The sequence below is a fragment of the Zalophus californianus genome, chromosome 9, assembly GCF_009762305.2.
Source record: "Zalophus californianus isolate mZalCal1 chromosome 9, mZalCal1.pri.v2, whole genome shotgun sequence".
Taxonomy (NCBI): domain Eukaryota; kingdom Metazoa; phylum Chordata; class Mammalia; order Carnivora; family Otariidae; genus Zalophus; species Zalophus californianus.
The window spans coordinates 110,358,484-110,372,865 of NC_045603.1; the positions used below are offsets into that span (position 1 = coordinate 110,358,484).

The 14,382-nt window shown below is 38.0% G+C and overlaps 1 protein-coding gene across 15 annotated transcripts in view; it reads right to left on the reverse strand.

The window, feature by feature from the left end:
• The window catches only part of CCDC7 (coiled-coil domain containing 7), a 481,360-nt gene that overhangs the window by 337,222 nt on the left and 129,756 nt on the right, over nt 1-14,382 (reverse strand). For 13 of the 15 annotated variants that reach the window (XM_035729112.1, XM_035729117.1, XM_035729113.1 and 10 more), the window contains exons 13-14: nt 11,156-11,241; nt 9,231-9,285 (exon numbers count right to left, since the gene is read on the reverse strand). The exons of 1 other annotated variant lie outside the window; for it this stretch is intronic. In XM_035729112.1, the coding sequence (XP_035585005.1) occupies nt 9,231-9,285; nt 11,156-11,241 (141 nt within the window). The remainder of the gene's footprint in view (nt 1-9,230; nt 9,286-11,155; nt 11,242-14,382) is intronic. One more of the 15 variants, XM_035729118.1, reaches the window with a different exon arrangement.

The window sequence follows — 14,382 nt, forward strand, 5'->3', positions numbered from 1 at the left end:
AGAAGATGGCCTTCTATAAACCAGGAATTTGGTTCTCGCCAGACACCAAATCTGCTGGTGCCTTGATCTTAGACTTCCCAGCCTCCAGAACTGTAAGAAATAAATGTTATTTAAGTCACTCATTCTTTATCATAGAATCCTACTGTGGTCTGAATTTTTGTGTCTCTCCTCCCCTCCCCCACAAATTCATATGTTGAAATCCAGTGCCCAGTGTGTTCGTATTAGGATGTGGGGCCTTTGAGAAGTGATTTGGTCATGAGGGCAGAGCCCTTGTGAATGAGATTAATGTCCTTATAAAAGAGGCCTGAGAGAATGCCCTTGACTTTTCTGCCATGTGAGAAAGAAGAAGTCTGCAATCCAGAAGAGGGCCCTCAACCCACCATATTGACACCCCAATCCTGAACTTCCAGACCCCAGAACTGTGAGAAATAAATTTCTGGGGTTGGGGGGGCGGAGCAAGATGGCGGAGGAGTAGGAGACCTAGATTTCGTCTGGTCTCAGGAATTCAGCTGAATAGGGATCAAACCATTCTGAACACCTACGAACTCAACAGGAGATCAAAGAGGAGAGTAGCAACAACTCTCTGAACAGAGAAGCGACCACTTACTGAAAGGTAGGACGTGCGGAGAAGTGAATCCGAGGCGATATTCGGGAGGATAGATGGCGGGGGAGGGGCCTCCGCCGGCCGCTTCTGGCAAGTGCTAGAGCCGCGGAGCACAAAATCGGACCTTTTAGAAGTCGGCTCCACTGAGGGACGTCGCTTCAGTGGCTAAGCGGGGGTGAACCCTCGCGGGACAGTAGGGTCTCAGGACCCTTGGGGTCACAGAAAGACCGGGGGAGCCTGAGTGCGCCAGAGCTCCCAGGTATCGGAGCGGGGAAGCCGGCTGCAGAGACGGAGCCAAGGCCCGGGCTCTCAGCTCGGGGTGGCCATAAACTGTGATCCGCGGCCCAGTCGGGCCACTGCTCCTGCAGCAGGGACCCAACAAGCGGCAGATCCGGGAAGACTCCCCTTCCTTCCCGGGGAGGAGCGGCGCGGGAACGCACCGCAGGGATCTGCTGGGTTTGGAGACTCCACACGGGGTCGGGTGCCAGAGATACAAATGCTCAGTCACAGGCCGGGTGAGCACGGAGTGCGGCCGGAGACCGGGGACAAGGGAGTGACTGCTTTTCTCTGGGGGCGCACTGAGGAGCGGGGCCCCGAGTTCTCAGCTCCTACGGGTGGAGATTGGGAGGCCACCATTTATGCCCTGGTCCTCCAAGGCTGTACGGAGAGCTTGCAGGGAACGAAAGCACCTGAGATCAAACCCGAGCAGCTTGCTTAGCCCGGACCAACAAGGGCGGGGCAATTCAGCCTCCGGCAAAGACTTTTGGAAACCACAGCAACAGGCCCCTCCCCCAGAAGATCAGCACGAACAGCCAGCAAGCCAAGACCAAGTTTACCGATCAAGGAGAACGGGAGAACTCCAGCGCTAGGGGAATACTGCACATAGAATTCATGGTTTTTTTTTACCATGATTCATTAGTTCATCAAAGTTAATTTTTGTTAACTGTTTTTTTTCTTTTTCTTTTTCCCTTTTTCAACCAACATCTTATCAATCTCTTTTAAAAAAAAAAACATTTTTTATTTTTCATTTTTAGAGTCATATTTTATCCCTTCATAGTAGTTACCCTTATTTTTGGCATATATATATATATATATATATATATAAGTTGTCTCTTTAAAATTTTGAGATACAGTTTCTTCTAACAGATAAAAATATACCCTAAATCACTAGTGTATGGTTCTGTTCTAGTCTCCTGCCTGATCACATTCTCTCCCTTTTTTCTTTTTTTTTTTTTAAATCTTCTTTCTTTTTTCAAACAACTTCTTATCTTATCAAGTCCTTTTATAAAATCTTTTATAATTTTCATCTTTACAGTCATCTTCCATCCCTTCATTGTATCAACCCTTATTTTGTACATATATGTCTTTCTTCCTTTAAAATTTTAGGAGGCACTTTTTTCTAACAGACCAAAATACGCCCAAAATTTAGTGTGTGGCACTGATCTATGCACTAGCCTGATCATATTTGATCACATTCTGCTTTTTTTGTATTGTTCTGTTTTTGTTTTTATCTTTTTTTTCTTTTTTTTTCTCTCTTTCTTTTTTCTTTTTTTCCCTTTCTTTTCCCCTGGTTTCAGGTCTTTTCTGATTTGTATACAGTATATTTGCTGGGGACGTTGTAAACCTGTTAGCATTTTGTTCTCTCATTCATCTATTCTCCTCTGGACAAAATGACAAGACGAAAAAAATCACCTCAGCAAAAATAACAAGAGGTAGTACCGTCAGCCAGGGACCTACTCAATACGGACATTAGTACAATGTCGGACCTAGAGTTCAGAATCATGACTTTAAAGATACTAGCTGGGCTTGAAGAAAGCGTGGAAGTTATTAGAGAAACCCTTTCTGGAGAAATAAAAGAACTAAAATCTAACCAAGTCGAAATCAAAAAGGCTATTGATGAGGTGCAAACAAAAATGGGGGCACTAACTGCTAGGATAAATGAGGCAGAAGAGAGAATCAGTGATATAGAAAACCAAATGATGGAAAGTAAAGAGGCTGAGAAAAAGAGGGAGAAACAACTACAGGATCACACAGGGCAGAATTCGAGAGATAAGTGATTCGATAAGACGAAACAACATTAGAATAATTGGGATCCCAGAAGAAGAAGAAAGAGAGAGAGGGGCAGAAGGTATATTGGAGCAAATAATAGCAGAGAACTTCCCTAATGTGAGGAAGGAAACAGGCATCAAAATCCAGGAGGCACAGAGAACCCCTCTCAAAATCAATAAAAATAGGTCAACACCCCGACATCTAATAGTAAAACTTACGAGTCTCAGAGACAAAGAGAAAATCCTGAAAGCAGCTCGGGAGAAGAGATATGTAATCTACAATGGTAAAAATATTAGATTGGCAACAGACCTATCCACAGAGACCTGGCAGGCCAGAAAGGACTGGCAAGATATCTTCAGAGCACTAAACGAGAAAAATATGCAGCCAAGAATACTATATCCAGCTAGGCTGTCATTGAAAATAGAAGGAGAGATAAAAAGCTTCCAGAACAAAAAAAACTAAAGGAATTTGCAAACATGAAACCAGCCCTCCAAGAAATATTGAAAGGGGTCCTCTAAGCAAAGAGAGAGCCTAAAAGCAGCAAAGATCAGAAAGGAACAGAGACAACATACAGTAACAGTCACCTTACAGGCAATACAATGGCACTAAATTCATACCTTTCAGTAGTTACCCTGAATGTAAATGGGCTCAATGCCCCAACCAAAAGACACAGGCTATCAGATTGGATTAAAAAACAAGACCCATCCATATGCTGTCTGCAAGAGACTCATTTTAGACCCAAAGACACTCCCAGATTGAAAGTGAGGGGGTGGAAAACTATTTACCATGCTAATGGACACCAAAAGAAAGCTGAGCTGGCAATCCTTATATCAGACAAACTAGATTTTAAAACAAAGACTGTAATAAGAGATGAGGAAGGACACTATATCCTACTTAAAGGGTCTATCCAACAAGAAGATCTAACAATTGTAAATATCTATGCCCCGAACATGCGAGCAGCCACTTATATAAGGCAATTAATAACAAAAGCAAAGAAACACATTGACAACAATACAATAATAGTGGGGGACTTTAACACCCCCCTGACTGAAATGGACAGATCATCTAAGCAAAAGATCAACAAGGAAATAAAGACTTTAAATGACACACTGGACCAAATGGACTTCACAGACATATTCAGAACAATCCATCCCAAAGCAACGGAATACACATTCTTCTCTAGTGCCCATGGAACATTCTCCAGAATTGATCACATCCTAGGTCACAAATCAGGTCTCAATCGGTACCAAAAGATTGGGATCATTCCCTGCATATTTTCAGACCACAATGCTTTAAAACTAGAACTCAATCACAAGAGGAAAGTCGGAAAGAACTCAAATACATGGAGGCTAAAGAGCATCCTACTAAAGAATGAATGGGTCAACCAGGAAATTAAAGAAGAATTAAAAAAATTCATGGAAACCAATGAAAATGAAAACACAACTGTTCAAAATCTTTGGGATACAGCAAAGGCAGTCCTGAGAGGAAAGTATATAGCAATACAAGCCTTTCTCAAGAGACAAGAAAGGTCTCAAATACACAACCTAACCCTACACCTAAAGGAGCTGGAGAAAGAACAGCAAATAAAGCCTAAACCCAGCAGGAGAAGAGAAATCATAAAGATCAGAGCAGAAATCAATGAAATAGAAACCAAAAGAACAGTAGAACAGATCAACGAAACTAGGAGCTGGTTCTTTGAAAGAATTAACAAGATTGATAAACCCCTGGCCAGACTGATCAAAAAGAAAAGAGAAATGACCCAAATCAACAAAATCATGAATGAAAGAGGAGAAATCACAAACAACACTAAAGAAATACAAACAATTATAAGAACATATTATGAGCAACTCTATGCCAGCAAATTAGATAACCTGGAAGAAAAGGGTGCATTCCTAGAGATGTATCAACTACCAAAACTGAACCAGGAAGAAATAGAAAACCTGAACAGACCTATAACCACTAAGGAAATTGAAGCAGTCATCAAAAATCTCCCAAGAAACAAAAGCCCAGGGCCAGATGGCTTCCCAGGGGAATTCTTTCAGACATTTAAAGAAGAATTAATACCTATTCTCCTGAAACTGTTCCAAAAAATAGAAATGGAAGGAAAACTTCCAAACTCGTTTTATGAGGCCACCATTACCTTGATCCCAAAACCAGACAAAGATCCCATCAAAAAGGAGAATTACAGACCAATATCCTTGATGAACATGGATGCAAAAATTCTCACCAAAATACTAGCCAATAGGATCCAACAGTACATTAGAAGGATTATACACCATGACCAAGTGGGATTTATCCCTGGGCTGCAAGGCTGGTTCAACATCCGCAAATCAATCAACGTGATACAATACATTAACAAAAGAAAGAACAAGAAACATATGATCCTCTCAATAGATGCAGAAAAAGCATTTGACAAAGTACAGCATCCTTTCTTGATCAAAACTCTTCAGAGTATAGGGACAGCGGGTACATACCTCAATATCATAAAAGCCATCTACGAAAAACCTACAGCGAATATCATTCTCAATGGGGAAAAGCTGAGATCTTTTCCCCTAAGGTCAGGAACGCGGCAGGGATAGCCACTCTCACCACTGCTATTCAACATAGTATTAGAAGTCCTAGCCACAGCAATCAGACAACAAAAAGAAATCAAAGGCATCCAAATCGGCAGGGAGGAAGTCAAACTCTCACTCTTTGCAGATGATAGGATACTTTATGTGGAAAACCCAAAAGACTCCACCCCAAAACTGCTAGAACTCATACAGGAATTCCGTCAAGTAGCAGGCTATAAAATCAATGCACAGAAATCAGTGGCATTCCTATACACCAACAACAAGACAGAAGAGAGACAAATCAAGGAGTCGATCCCATTCACAATTGCACCCAAAACCATAAGATACCTAGGAATAAATTTAACCAAAGAGGCAAAGGATCTGTACTCAGAAAACTATATAACACTCAGGAAAGAAATTGAAGAAGACACAAAGAAATGGAAAAACATTCCATGCTCATGGATTGGAAGAACCAACATTGTGAAGATGTCAATGCTACCTAGAGCAATCTATACATTCAATGCAATCCCCATCAAAATACATCCACCTTTTTCAAAGAAATGGAACAAATAATCCTAAAATATTTATGGAACCAGAAGAGACCCCGAATAGCCAGAGGAATATTGAAAAAGAAAAGCAAAGCTGGCGGCATCACAATTCCGGACTTCCAGCTCTATTACAAAGCTGTCATCATCAAGACAGTATGGTACTGGCACAAAAACAGACACATAGATCAATGGAACAGAATCGAGAGCCCAGAAATGGACCCTCAACTCTATGGTCAACTAATCTTTGACAAAGCAGGAAAGAATGTCCAGTGGAAAAAAGACAGTCTCTTCAACAAATGGTGTTGGGAAAATTGGACAGCCACATGCAGAAGAATGAAACTGGACCATTTCCTTACACCACACACAAAAATAGACTCCAAATGGTTGAAAGACCTAAACATGAGACAGGAGTCCATCCAAATCCTAAAGGAGAACACAGGTAGCAACCTCTTCGACCTCAGCCACAGCAACTTCTTCCTAGAAACATCACCAAAGGCACAGGAAGCCAGGGCAAAAATGAACTATTGGGATTTCATCAAGATAAAAAGCTTTTGCACAGCAAAAGAAACAGTCCACAAAACCAAAACACAACCGACAGAATGGGAGAAAATATTTGCAAATGACATATCAGATAAAGGGCTAGTATCCAAAATCTATAAAGAACTTACCAAACTCAACACCCAAAGAACAAATAATCCAATCAAGAAATGGGCAGAAGACATGAACAGACATTTTTCCAAAGAAGACATCCAAATGGCCAACAGGCACATGAAAAAGTGCTCAACATCGCTCGGCATCAGGGAAATCCAAATCCAAACCTCAATGAGATACCACCTCACACCCGTCAGAATGGCTAAAATGAACAAGTCAGGGAACGACAGATGTTGGCGGGGATGTGGAGAAAGGGGAACCCTCCTACACTGTTGGTGGGAATGCAAGCTGGTGCAACCCCTCTGGAAAACAGTATGGAGGTTCCTCAAACAGTTGAAATTAGAGCTACCATTCGATCCAGCAATTGCACTACTGGGTATTTACCACAAAGATACAAATGTAGGGACCCGAAGGGGTATGTGCACCCCAATGTTTATAGCAGCAATGTCCACAATAGCCAAACTGTGGAAAGAGCCAAGATGTCCATCGACAGATGAATAGATAAAGAAGAGGTGGTATATATACACAATGGAATATTATGCAGCCATCAAAAGGAATGAGATCTTGCCATTTGCAACAACATGGATGGAACTGGAGGGTGTTATGCTGAGTGAAATAAGTCAATCAGAGAAAGACATGCATCATATGACCTCACTGATATGAGGAATTCTTAATCTCAGGAACAAACTGAGGGTTGCTGGAGTGGTCGGGGGTGGGAGGGATGGGGTGGCTGGGTGATGGACATTGGGGAAGATATGTGCTACGGTGAGCGCTGTGAATTGTGTAAGACTGTTGAATCACAGATCTGTACTTCTGAAACAAATAACGCAACATATTTTAAGAAAAAAGAAAAAGAAGAAGATAGCAGGAGAGGAAGAATGAAGGGGAGTAAGTCAGAGGGGGAGACGAACCAGGAGAGATGATGGACTCTGAAAAACAAACTGAGGTTTCTGGAGGGGAGGAGGGTGGGGGGATGGGTTAGCCTGGTGATGGGCATTGAGGAGGGCACGTTCTGCATGGACCACTTGGTGTTATGAACAAACAATGAATCATGGAACAGTACACCAAAACAAATTATGTAATATATGGTGATTAACATAACAATAAAAAATTAAAAAAAATAAATTTCTGGGGTTTTTAAATTTCATTTTATTTTTTTTAAGATTTTATTTATTAATTTATTTAGAGAGGGAGAGAGAAGGTGTGTGCACACGTGAGAAGGGAGGGGCAGAAGGAGAGAGGGAATTTCAAGTAGACTCCAATGCTGAGCATGGAGCCCCACACAGGGCTCGATCCCACAACCCTGAGATCATGACCTGAGCTGAAATCAAGAGTCAAATGCTCAATGAACTGAGCCACCCAGGCACCGCAAATTTCTGTTGTTTATAAGCTACCCAGTCACTGATATTCTTTTAAAACACTCTGAATGGACTAAAAACACAGTCCAAATGAACTAAAACACTAACTTCTAATATTAATTATATAATGGGATTACAAAAATTTAATATACAAAATACTGTTCTATATAAAATAAAATGGTAAATGTGGTAGGCAGAACTCTAATATGGCCAGCATGATCTCCATCCCTGTGGTTATGCTCTGAATATTCCACTCCCTTTGAGTATGGGTGGGACCTGTGATTTGCTTCTAGCCAATAGAAGATAACAAAGTGATGAGATGCCACTTACTTTATTAGATTGTAGTATATAGCTAAAGTGACAAGATATCATTCTCATGATCATGTTATTTAAGGTTCTGTCTTACCCAAAAGAGAAATCTTGGGCTGGCCTTGAGAAAGAAGCAAGCTGCTGTGATGTAAACTGCCTGTGGAAATGGTCCGGCCAAGTGCCTCAGTCCTAGGAAGGAACTGAAGTTTGACACATCCACTTGAGTTTAGAAGAGTACCCTAACTAATAGAATGGAATAGAGCCTACCTAACACCTTAATTGCCTTTAGTGAGCATAGGACCAAGCTAGGACATAGCTGAGCCTGCTCAGCCTCCTAACCCACTCAAACCATGAGATATATAAGTTGTTTTAATAACTGAAAACTTTATGGTAACTTGTTATGCAGAAATAGAAAATTAAGACCATAAAGCTGAATATTTTATATTCAGTATCTCAAGTGGTACTCTCATTTTCTTCCCAAATTTATGTTACCTGATTCTTAAAGCATTCAGGTGCATGCTTGTGGGACACTTAACTCCAGCCACTCACTGAAATGAGTGGTATGATGCTCTGGCAGTTATTTAAAAAAGTTTAACTTGGACCAAAAAAAAAAAAAGTATTCCAAAGTCAAGATGAAATAAAAGGTTACTTACCTTTCATTGGATCACATAAAAAAGAGTGGGTTCTATAGTTCACAATTACTGAAGGGCTTTTCTTATTTGATTTTTATAACTCTTATACCACCTTTTTGAGATAGAGAAGATATTGTTTTACCCATTTTACTGACCAAAAATATAAAGCTCAAGTAGGTTAAAGGGTCTTGTCCAGTGTCACAGAACTTAGTAAGACCCTGTTTTAACTCCCAACATGATCTTATTTCCTCCACGATATTACCTGTAGTTGTGTAAACCATGGTAATTTTCATAACCTTGACAATAAACATGGTTGGATTCACCATTTTATTTTCTGAAACTTACTGAGAAAAGTCAACCAACAAGGAAGAAATATCTTAGAAAGAACTTTAATACACACATACAAATACACACACATATACATACACATCCCTATGTTCACATGCATACTAATGTTGTCTACACATATAATTATCAGAGAATATACTAATTAAACTTAGATGCATAGGGAGAGTATGTGTTCTTACCTGGACTTGAAGCAAATCTCCTTTTATTTTAAGGTCTTTGACTAGAGACTTCTTCCTGTTATTAAAAAGGTTTTTAAATATATCATGATATCTTAAATTGCATGACTGCTTTCTTGAGTAGTACTTAAACCATTTTTAAATAAAATTTCTCAAAAGAAATTCATATTTTTAAGAATTATAATCCATATAAGTGATAAATAATTGAATAATATTTCCCAAGCTAATTTCTCATTGGTATGATTAAAATATGGAAGTGAGATAAGGCAAGGATTTTCAAAGTACATTGATCATTTTTTCCTCTCCGGTTATCTTAAGTTTTCATTTAAATTCCAGTTAGTTAATATACAGTGTAATATTAGTTTCAGGTGTACAATGCAGTGATTCAACACTTCATACAACACCCAGTGCTCATCACAGTGTACTCCTTAATCCCCATCACCTATTTAGCCCACCCCCTTACCCACTTCCCCTCTGGTAACCATCAGTTTGTTTTCTATAGTTAAGAGTCTGTTTCTTAGTTTGCCAACAACACAAGAAACAGTAGGTGTTGGCAAGGATATGGAGAAAGGGGAACACTCTTACACTATTGATGGGAATGCAAACTGGGGCAGCCACTCTGGAAAAAAATATGGAGGTTCCTCAAAAAGTTAAAAATAGAACTATCCTATGATTCAGCAATTGCCACTACTAGATATTGACCCAAAGAATACAAAAATACTAGTTCAACAAGATATATGCACCCCGATGTTTATAGCAGCATTATCTACAAAGACCAAATTATGGAAACAGCCCAAGTGTCCATTGACTGATGAATGGATAAAGAAGATGTGATGTGTGTATATAGATACACAAGAGCACTTGTGATGAGCAGCGGGTGTTGTATGGAAGTGTTTAATCACTGTATTGTACACCTGAAACTAATATTGCACTATATATCAAATAACTGGAATTTAAATAAAAACTTAAGATGACCAGAGAGGAAAAAATGATCAATACTTTGAAAATCCTTGCCTTATCTCACTTCCATATTTTAATCATACCAACGAGAAATCAGCTTGAGAAATGTTATTCCACACACACACACACACACACACACACACACACACACACACACACACTGGAACACACACTGGAATATTACTCAGACATTAAAAAGAATGAAATCTTGCCATATGCAAGGATGTGGATGGAGCTAGAGAATATTATGCTAAGCGAAATAAGTTAGAGAAAGACAAATACCATATGTGGAATTTAAGAAACAAAACAAATAAGCAAAAGAAAAAAGGAAAGAGAGTGGTCATCTTTTCTGAGACAATGGTCAAGGTTGTTTGTCCATCGAATTTCTTTTCAGAATTTGTAAAACTCTATAAAGATTGAATTCACAGTTTCTTTTAAAAATCATTTTATATTAGGATTTGACTAAAGCAAATTCAAAATGCAAAGAAATAGTTCATATTACTAAAGAAAATATTCACTTAATAAAGCCACTTTACAATAATCCACATACATAAAAAACAGATAATTGATTTTATAAAACAAGTATAATCAAGAAGTACAGGGAAAAAAAAATAAAAGAACAGCCCAGACTAAAGAGTTAATGTGTGCAAACCACAAATCATTAGCCAAACCATTAAGGAAACAATGTCAATTCTTTTGTCCCTAAAATGATTTTCAGATTTAATTCTGTTTACTTAGTCCTTAATATCTTGTGTTTCATTCTCCTCTAACCCCCCTTTAGCTCTTTCTTCTTCCCTTCTCAGTCCTCTCCCACCAACATATCCTGGTCTGCTTATAAAACTATGTATTACATAGTGTTATATTTTTTAGAAACTGTTAATAAGTTATGCTTATATGACCTCAAATTGTATAAAATGAAAATATAAATTAACAAGGAAAAAATATTAACATGTAGCTTTATGTCTTACTCTTCTGAATCCTCAGGTTTTCCTTTGTCTTTTTTCTTCTCAGTTTTTATAGTTTTCTTTGTCCTATCATACATTGACTTTGTTTTCTGTGTAATTTTATATAAGCCAGAAATAGTTAATGAGGTAATAAATTAGAAGGAAATAAAAGATAATAAACATTACTAAGATTTCAATTTTACTTTGAGAATCACTATGCTATGTTTTAAGGAAAATTATCTAAACAGAAGCAAAACAAAATTAAGGATACAGTCAGAATGTTTCTTATGGCAATTTACTGTATATATAAAAAAATTAAGTTCCCCTGGCAAATTACAATCAATTCTTCTATAATATAACATATGCCTTCCTGAAAATCATCTCACTATGAAAAATCATGCACTAAAAACTTCAGGATATATGAGAGAAATGAGGTAAGGTGCCCAGCATGCAAAAAACACTGTCAATGATACATTTTTTAAAAACTAGAAACCTAATAAAAACAGTTCTGTTTTACACAGTTAAATGATTTAAGAAATACATAGTATGAGAAATATAGCTAGCTCTTTATCTTGAGGAAGACTTGAAACTTGTTTGTGGAAATGAGCATTGAATAGGTTGCAACTTGTTATTGGGGTTTTGGAAGAAGCGTTATCTAAAATTGGCTGAAAAGTTGTAACAGATGTGGACTCGTGTGGTATACTAAAAACATGGTGAACAGAGATACTGTATAGAGTAAATTTTCTGCTTTCACCTCGTACTTTTTGCAGATGAAATTGTACATAAACATGTAAAATTCATATTTGGTTTAAATTGTGTTCAAACAAATTTGCATTTCAAAGCAAATACAGGAGAACTAACCACATACTTTAAAGTATTCTTGAACTACTGTGTAGTACCAGATTATTTTATATAAGAAATTGAGAAAAAACTTAACAATTAGATTATTGAAATACTAAAGATCAAAAAATACTTTAAAAATGAAAAGGAAAAAGACTAAAAAATAGTGCTCAAAAAAATGATCAAAAGATTATCTGTGCGTTTTGAGAGAATTTCAAGTGACTAATATGCTTATAAATGCAGTACACGATGGAGAGAAGAGGTACGGAAAGAAAATATATGTTTGAAGAAACAATGGCCAAATTTTTTTTTTGGAGTAACTTTTTAAAATTTTTTATTGTTATGTTAATCACCATACATTACATCATTAGTTTTTGATGTAGTGTTCCATGATTCATTATGCGTATAACACCCAGTGCTCCGTGCAGAACGTGCCCTCTTTAATACCCATCACCAGGCTAACTCATCCCTCCACCTCCCCCTTCTAGAACCCTCAATTTGTTTTTCAGAGTCCATCGTCTCTCATGGTTCATCTACCCCTCCAATTTCCCCCCCTTCATCCTTCCCCTCCTGCTATCTTCTTCTTCTTCTTCTTTTTTTTTTTAACATATATTGCATTATTTGTTTCAGAGGTACAGGTCTGTGATTCATCAGTCTTACACAATTCACAGTGCTCACCATAGCACACACCCTCACACACATAGCTCCCCAATGTCTATCACCCAGCCACCCCATCCCTCCCACCCACCCCCATGCCAGCAAACTCTAGTTTGTTTCCTGAGATTAAGAATTCCTCATATCAATGAGGTCATATGATAAATGTCTTTCTCTGATTGACTTATTTTGCTCAGCATAACACTCTCCAGTTCCATCCACATCGTGGAAAATGGCAAGATCTCATTCCTTTTGATGGCTGCACAATATTCCATTGTGTGTATATATATATATATATATATATATATATATATACACACACACCACATCTTCTTTATCTGATACTCATCTGTCGATGGACATCTTGGCTCTTTCCATAGTTTGGCTATTGTGGACATTGCTGCTATAAACATTGGGGTGCACGTACCCCTTTGGATCCCTACATTTGTATCTTTGGGGTAAATACCCAGTAGTGCAATTGCTGGATCATATGGTAACTCTATTTTCAACTTTTTGAGGAAACTCCATACTGTTTTCCAGAGTGATTGCATCAGCTTGCATTCCCACCAACAGTGTAGGAGGGTTCCCTTTCTCCACATCCCCACCAACATCTGTCATTTCCTGACTTAATTTTAGCCATTCTGACTGGTGTGAGGTGGTATCTCATTGAGGTTTTGATTTGGATTTCCCTGATGCCGAGCGATGTTGAGCACTTTTTCATGTGTCTGTTGGCCATTTGGATGTCTTCTTTGGAAAAATGTCTGTTCATGTCTTCTGAACAATGGCAAAATTTTATTTTCAAATTTGACAAGAACTTCATAGCCACAAACCCACAATAATATAAGGAAAACTACCTCCAAGACATATCATAACAAAATTATTAAAAGCAGTGACAAAAATCTTAAAAGCAGACAGAGGAGGAAAGTAGATTATATACAAGGATAAAATGGACAGCAGACTTCTTTTCAGAGACAAAGGAAAAATACCTTTAAATACTAGAAGAAAAGAAACAAACCTAGAATTCTTTATTCAGAGAAAATATCTTTCCAAACTGAAGGCAAAAGAAAAAATTTTTTGTCAGAAATCAAAGAGCTGAAAAATACATCAGCTGCTGACCTGAACAAAAAAATTATGAAGAATCCTTCAAGCATAAGAAAAATGATACTAGACAGAAAAAAGAAAATATACCAATTAAAGACCAACAGAAATAATAATTAAATGAGTAAATAAATATAAAATATGACTACTTTTCTTATTATTTAAATATCTTTAAAAGGTAATTGTTTACAGCTAAACTAATAGCAATGTGTTGTGCAGTTTATATTATAGGTTGTAAAATGTTTGAAAATAATAGCACAAAGGCTGGAAAAGGACAAATAAAAGTATATTATCTAAAGGTTCTTAAGTGATTTCATTTTTTTTAGGTTTTATTTATTTATTTTAGACAGAGATAGAGAGCATGAGTAGGGGCAGAGGGAGAGGGGGAAAGAGAGAGAGAGAGATCTCAAGCAGACTCTATGCTGAGAACAGAGTCCAAGGAGGGGCTGGATTTCACAACCCTGAGATCATGATGGAAGCCAAAATGAAGAGTCGGACACTTAACTGACTGAGCCACTCAGGTGCCCCGGTTCTTAAGTGATTTCATATTACTTGAATATAGACTGCAATAACTTAAAACAAGACTGTAAGCACTTTACTGTAAAGCAACCAATAAAGTGATCAATTGAGCAGCAAATACAAAAGTAACAAAGATTTTG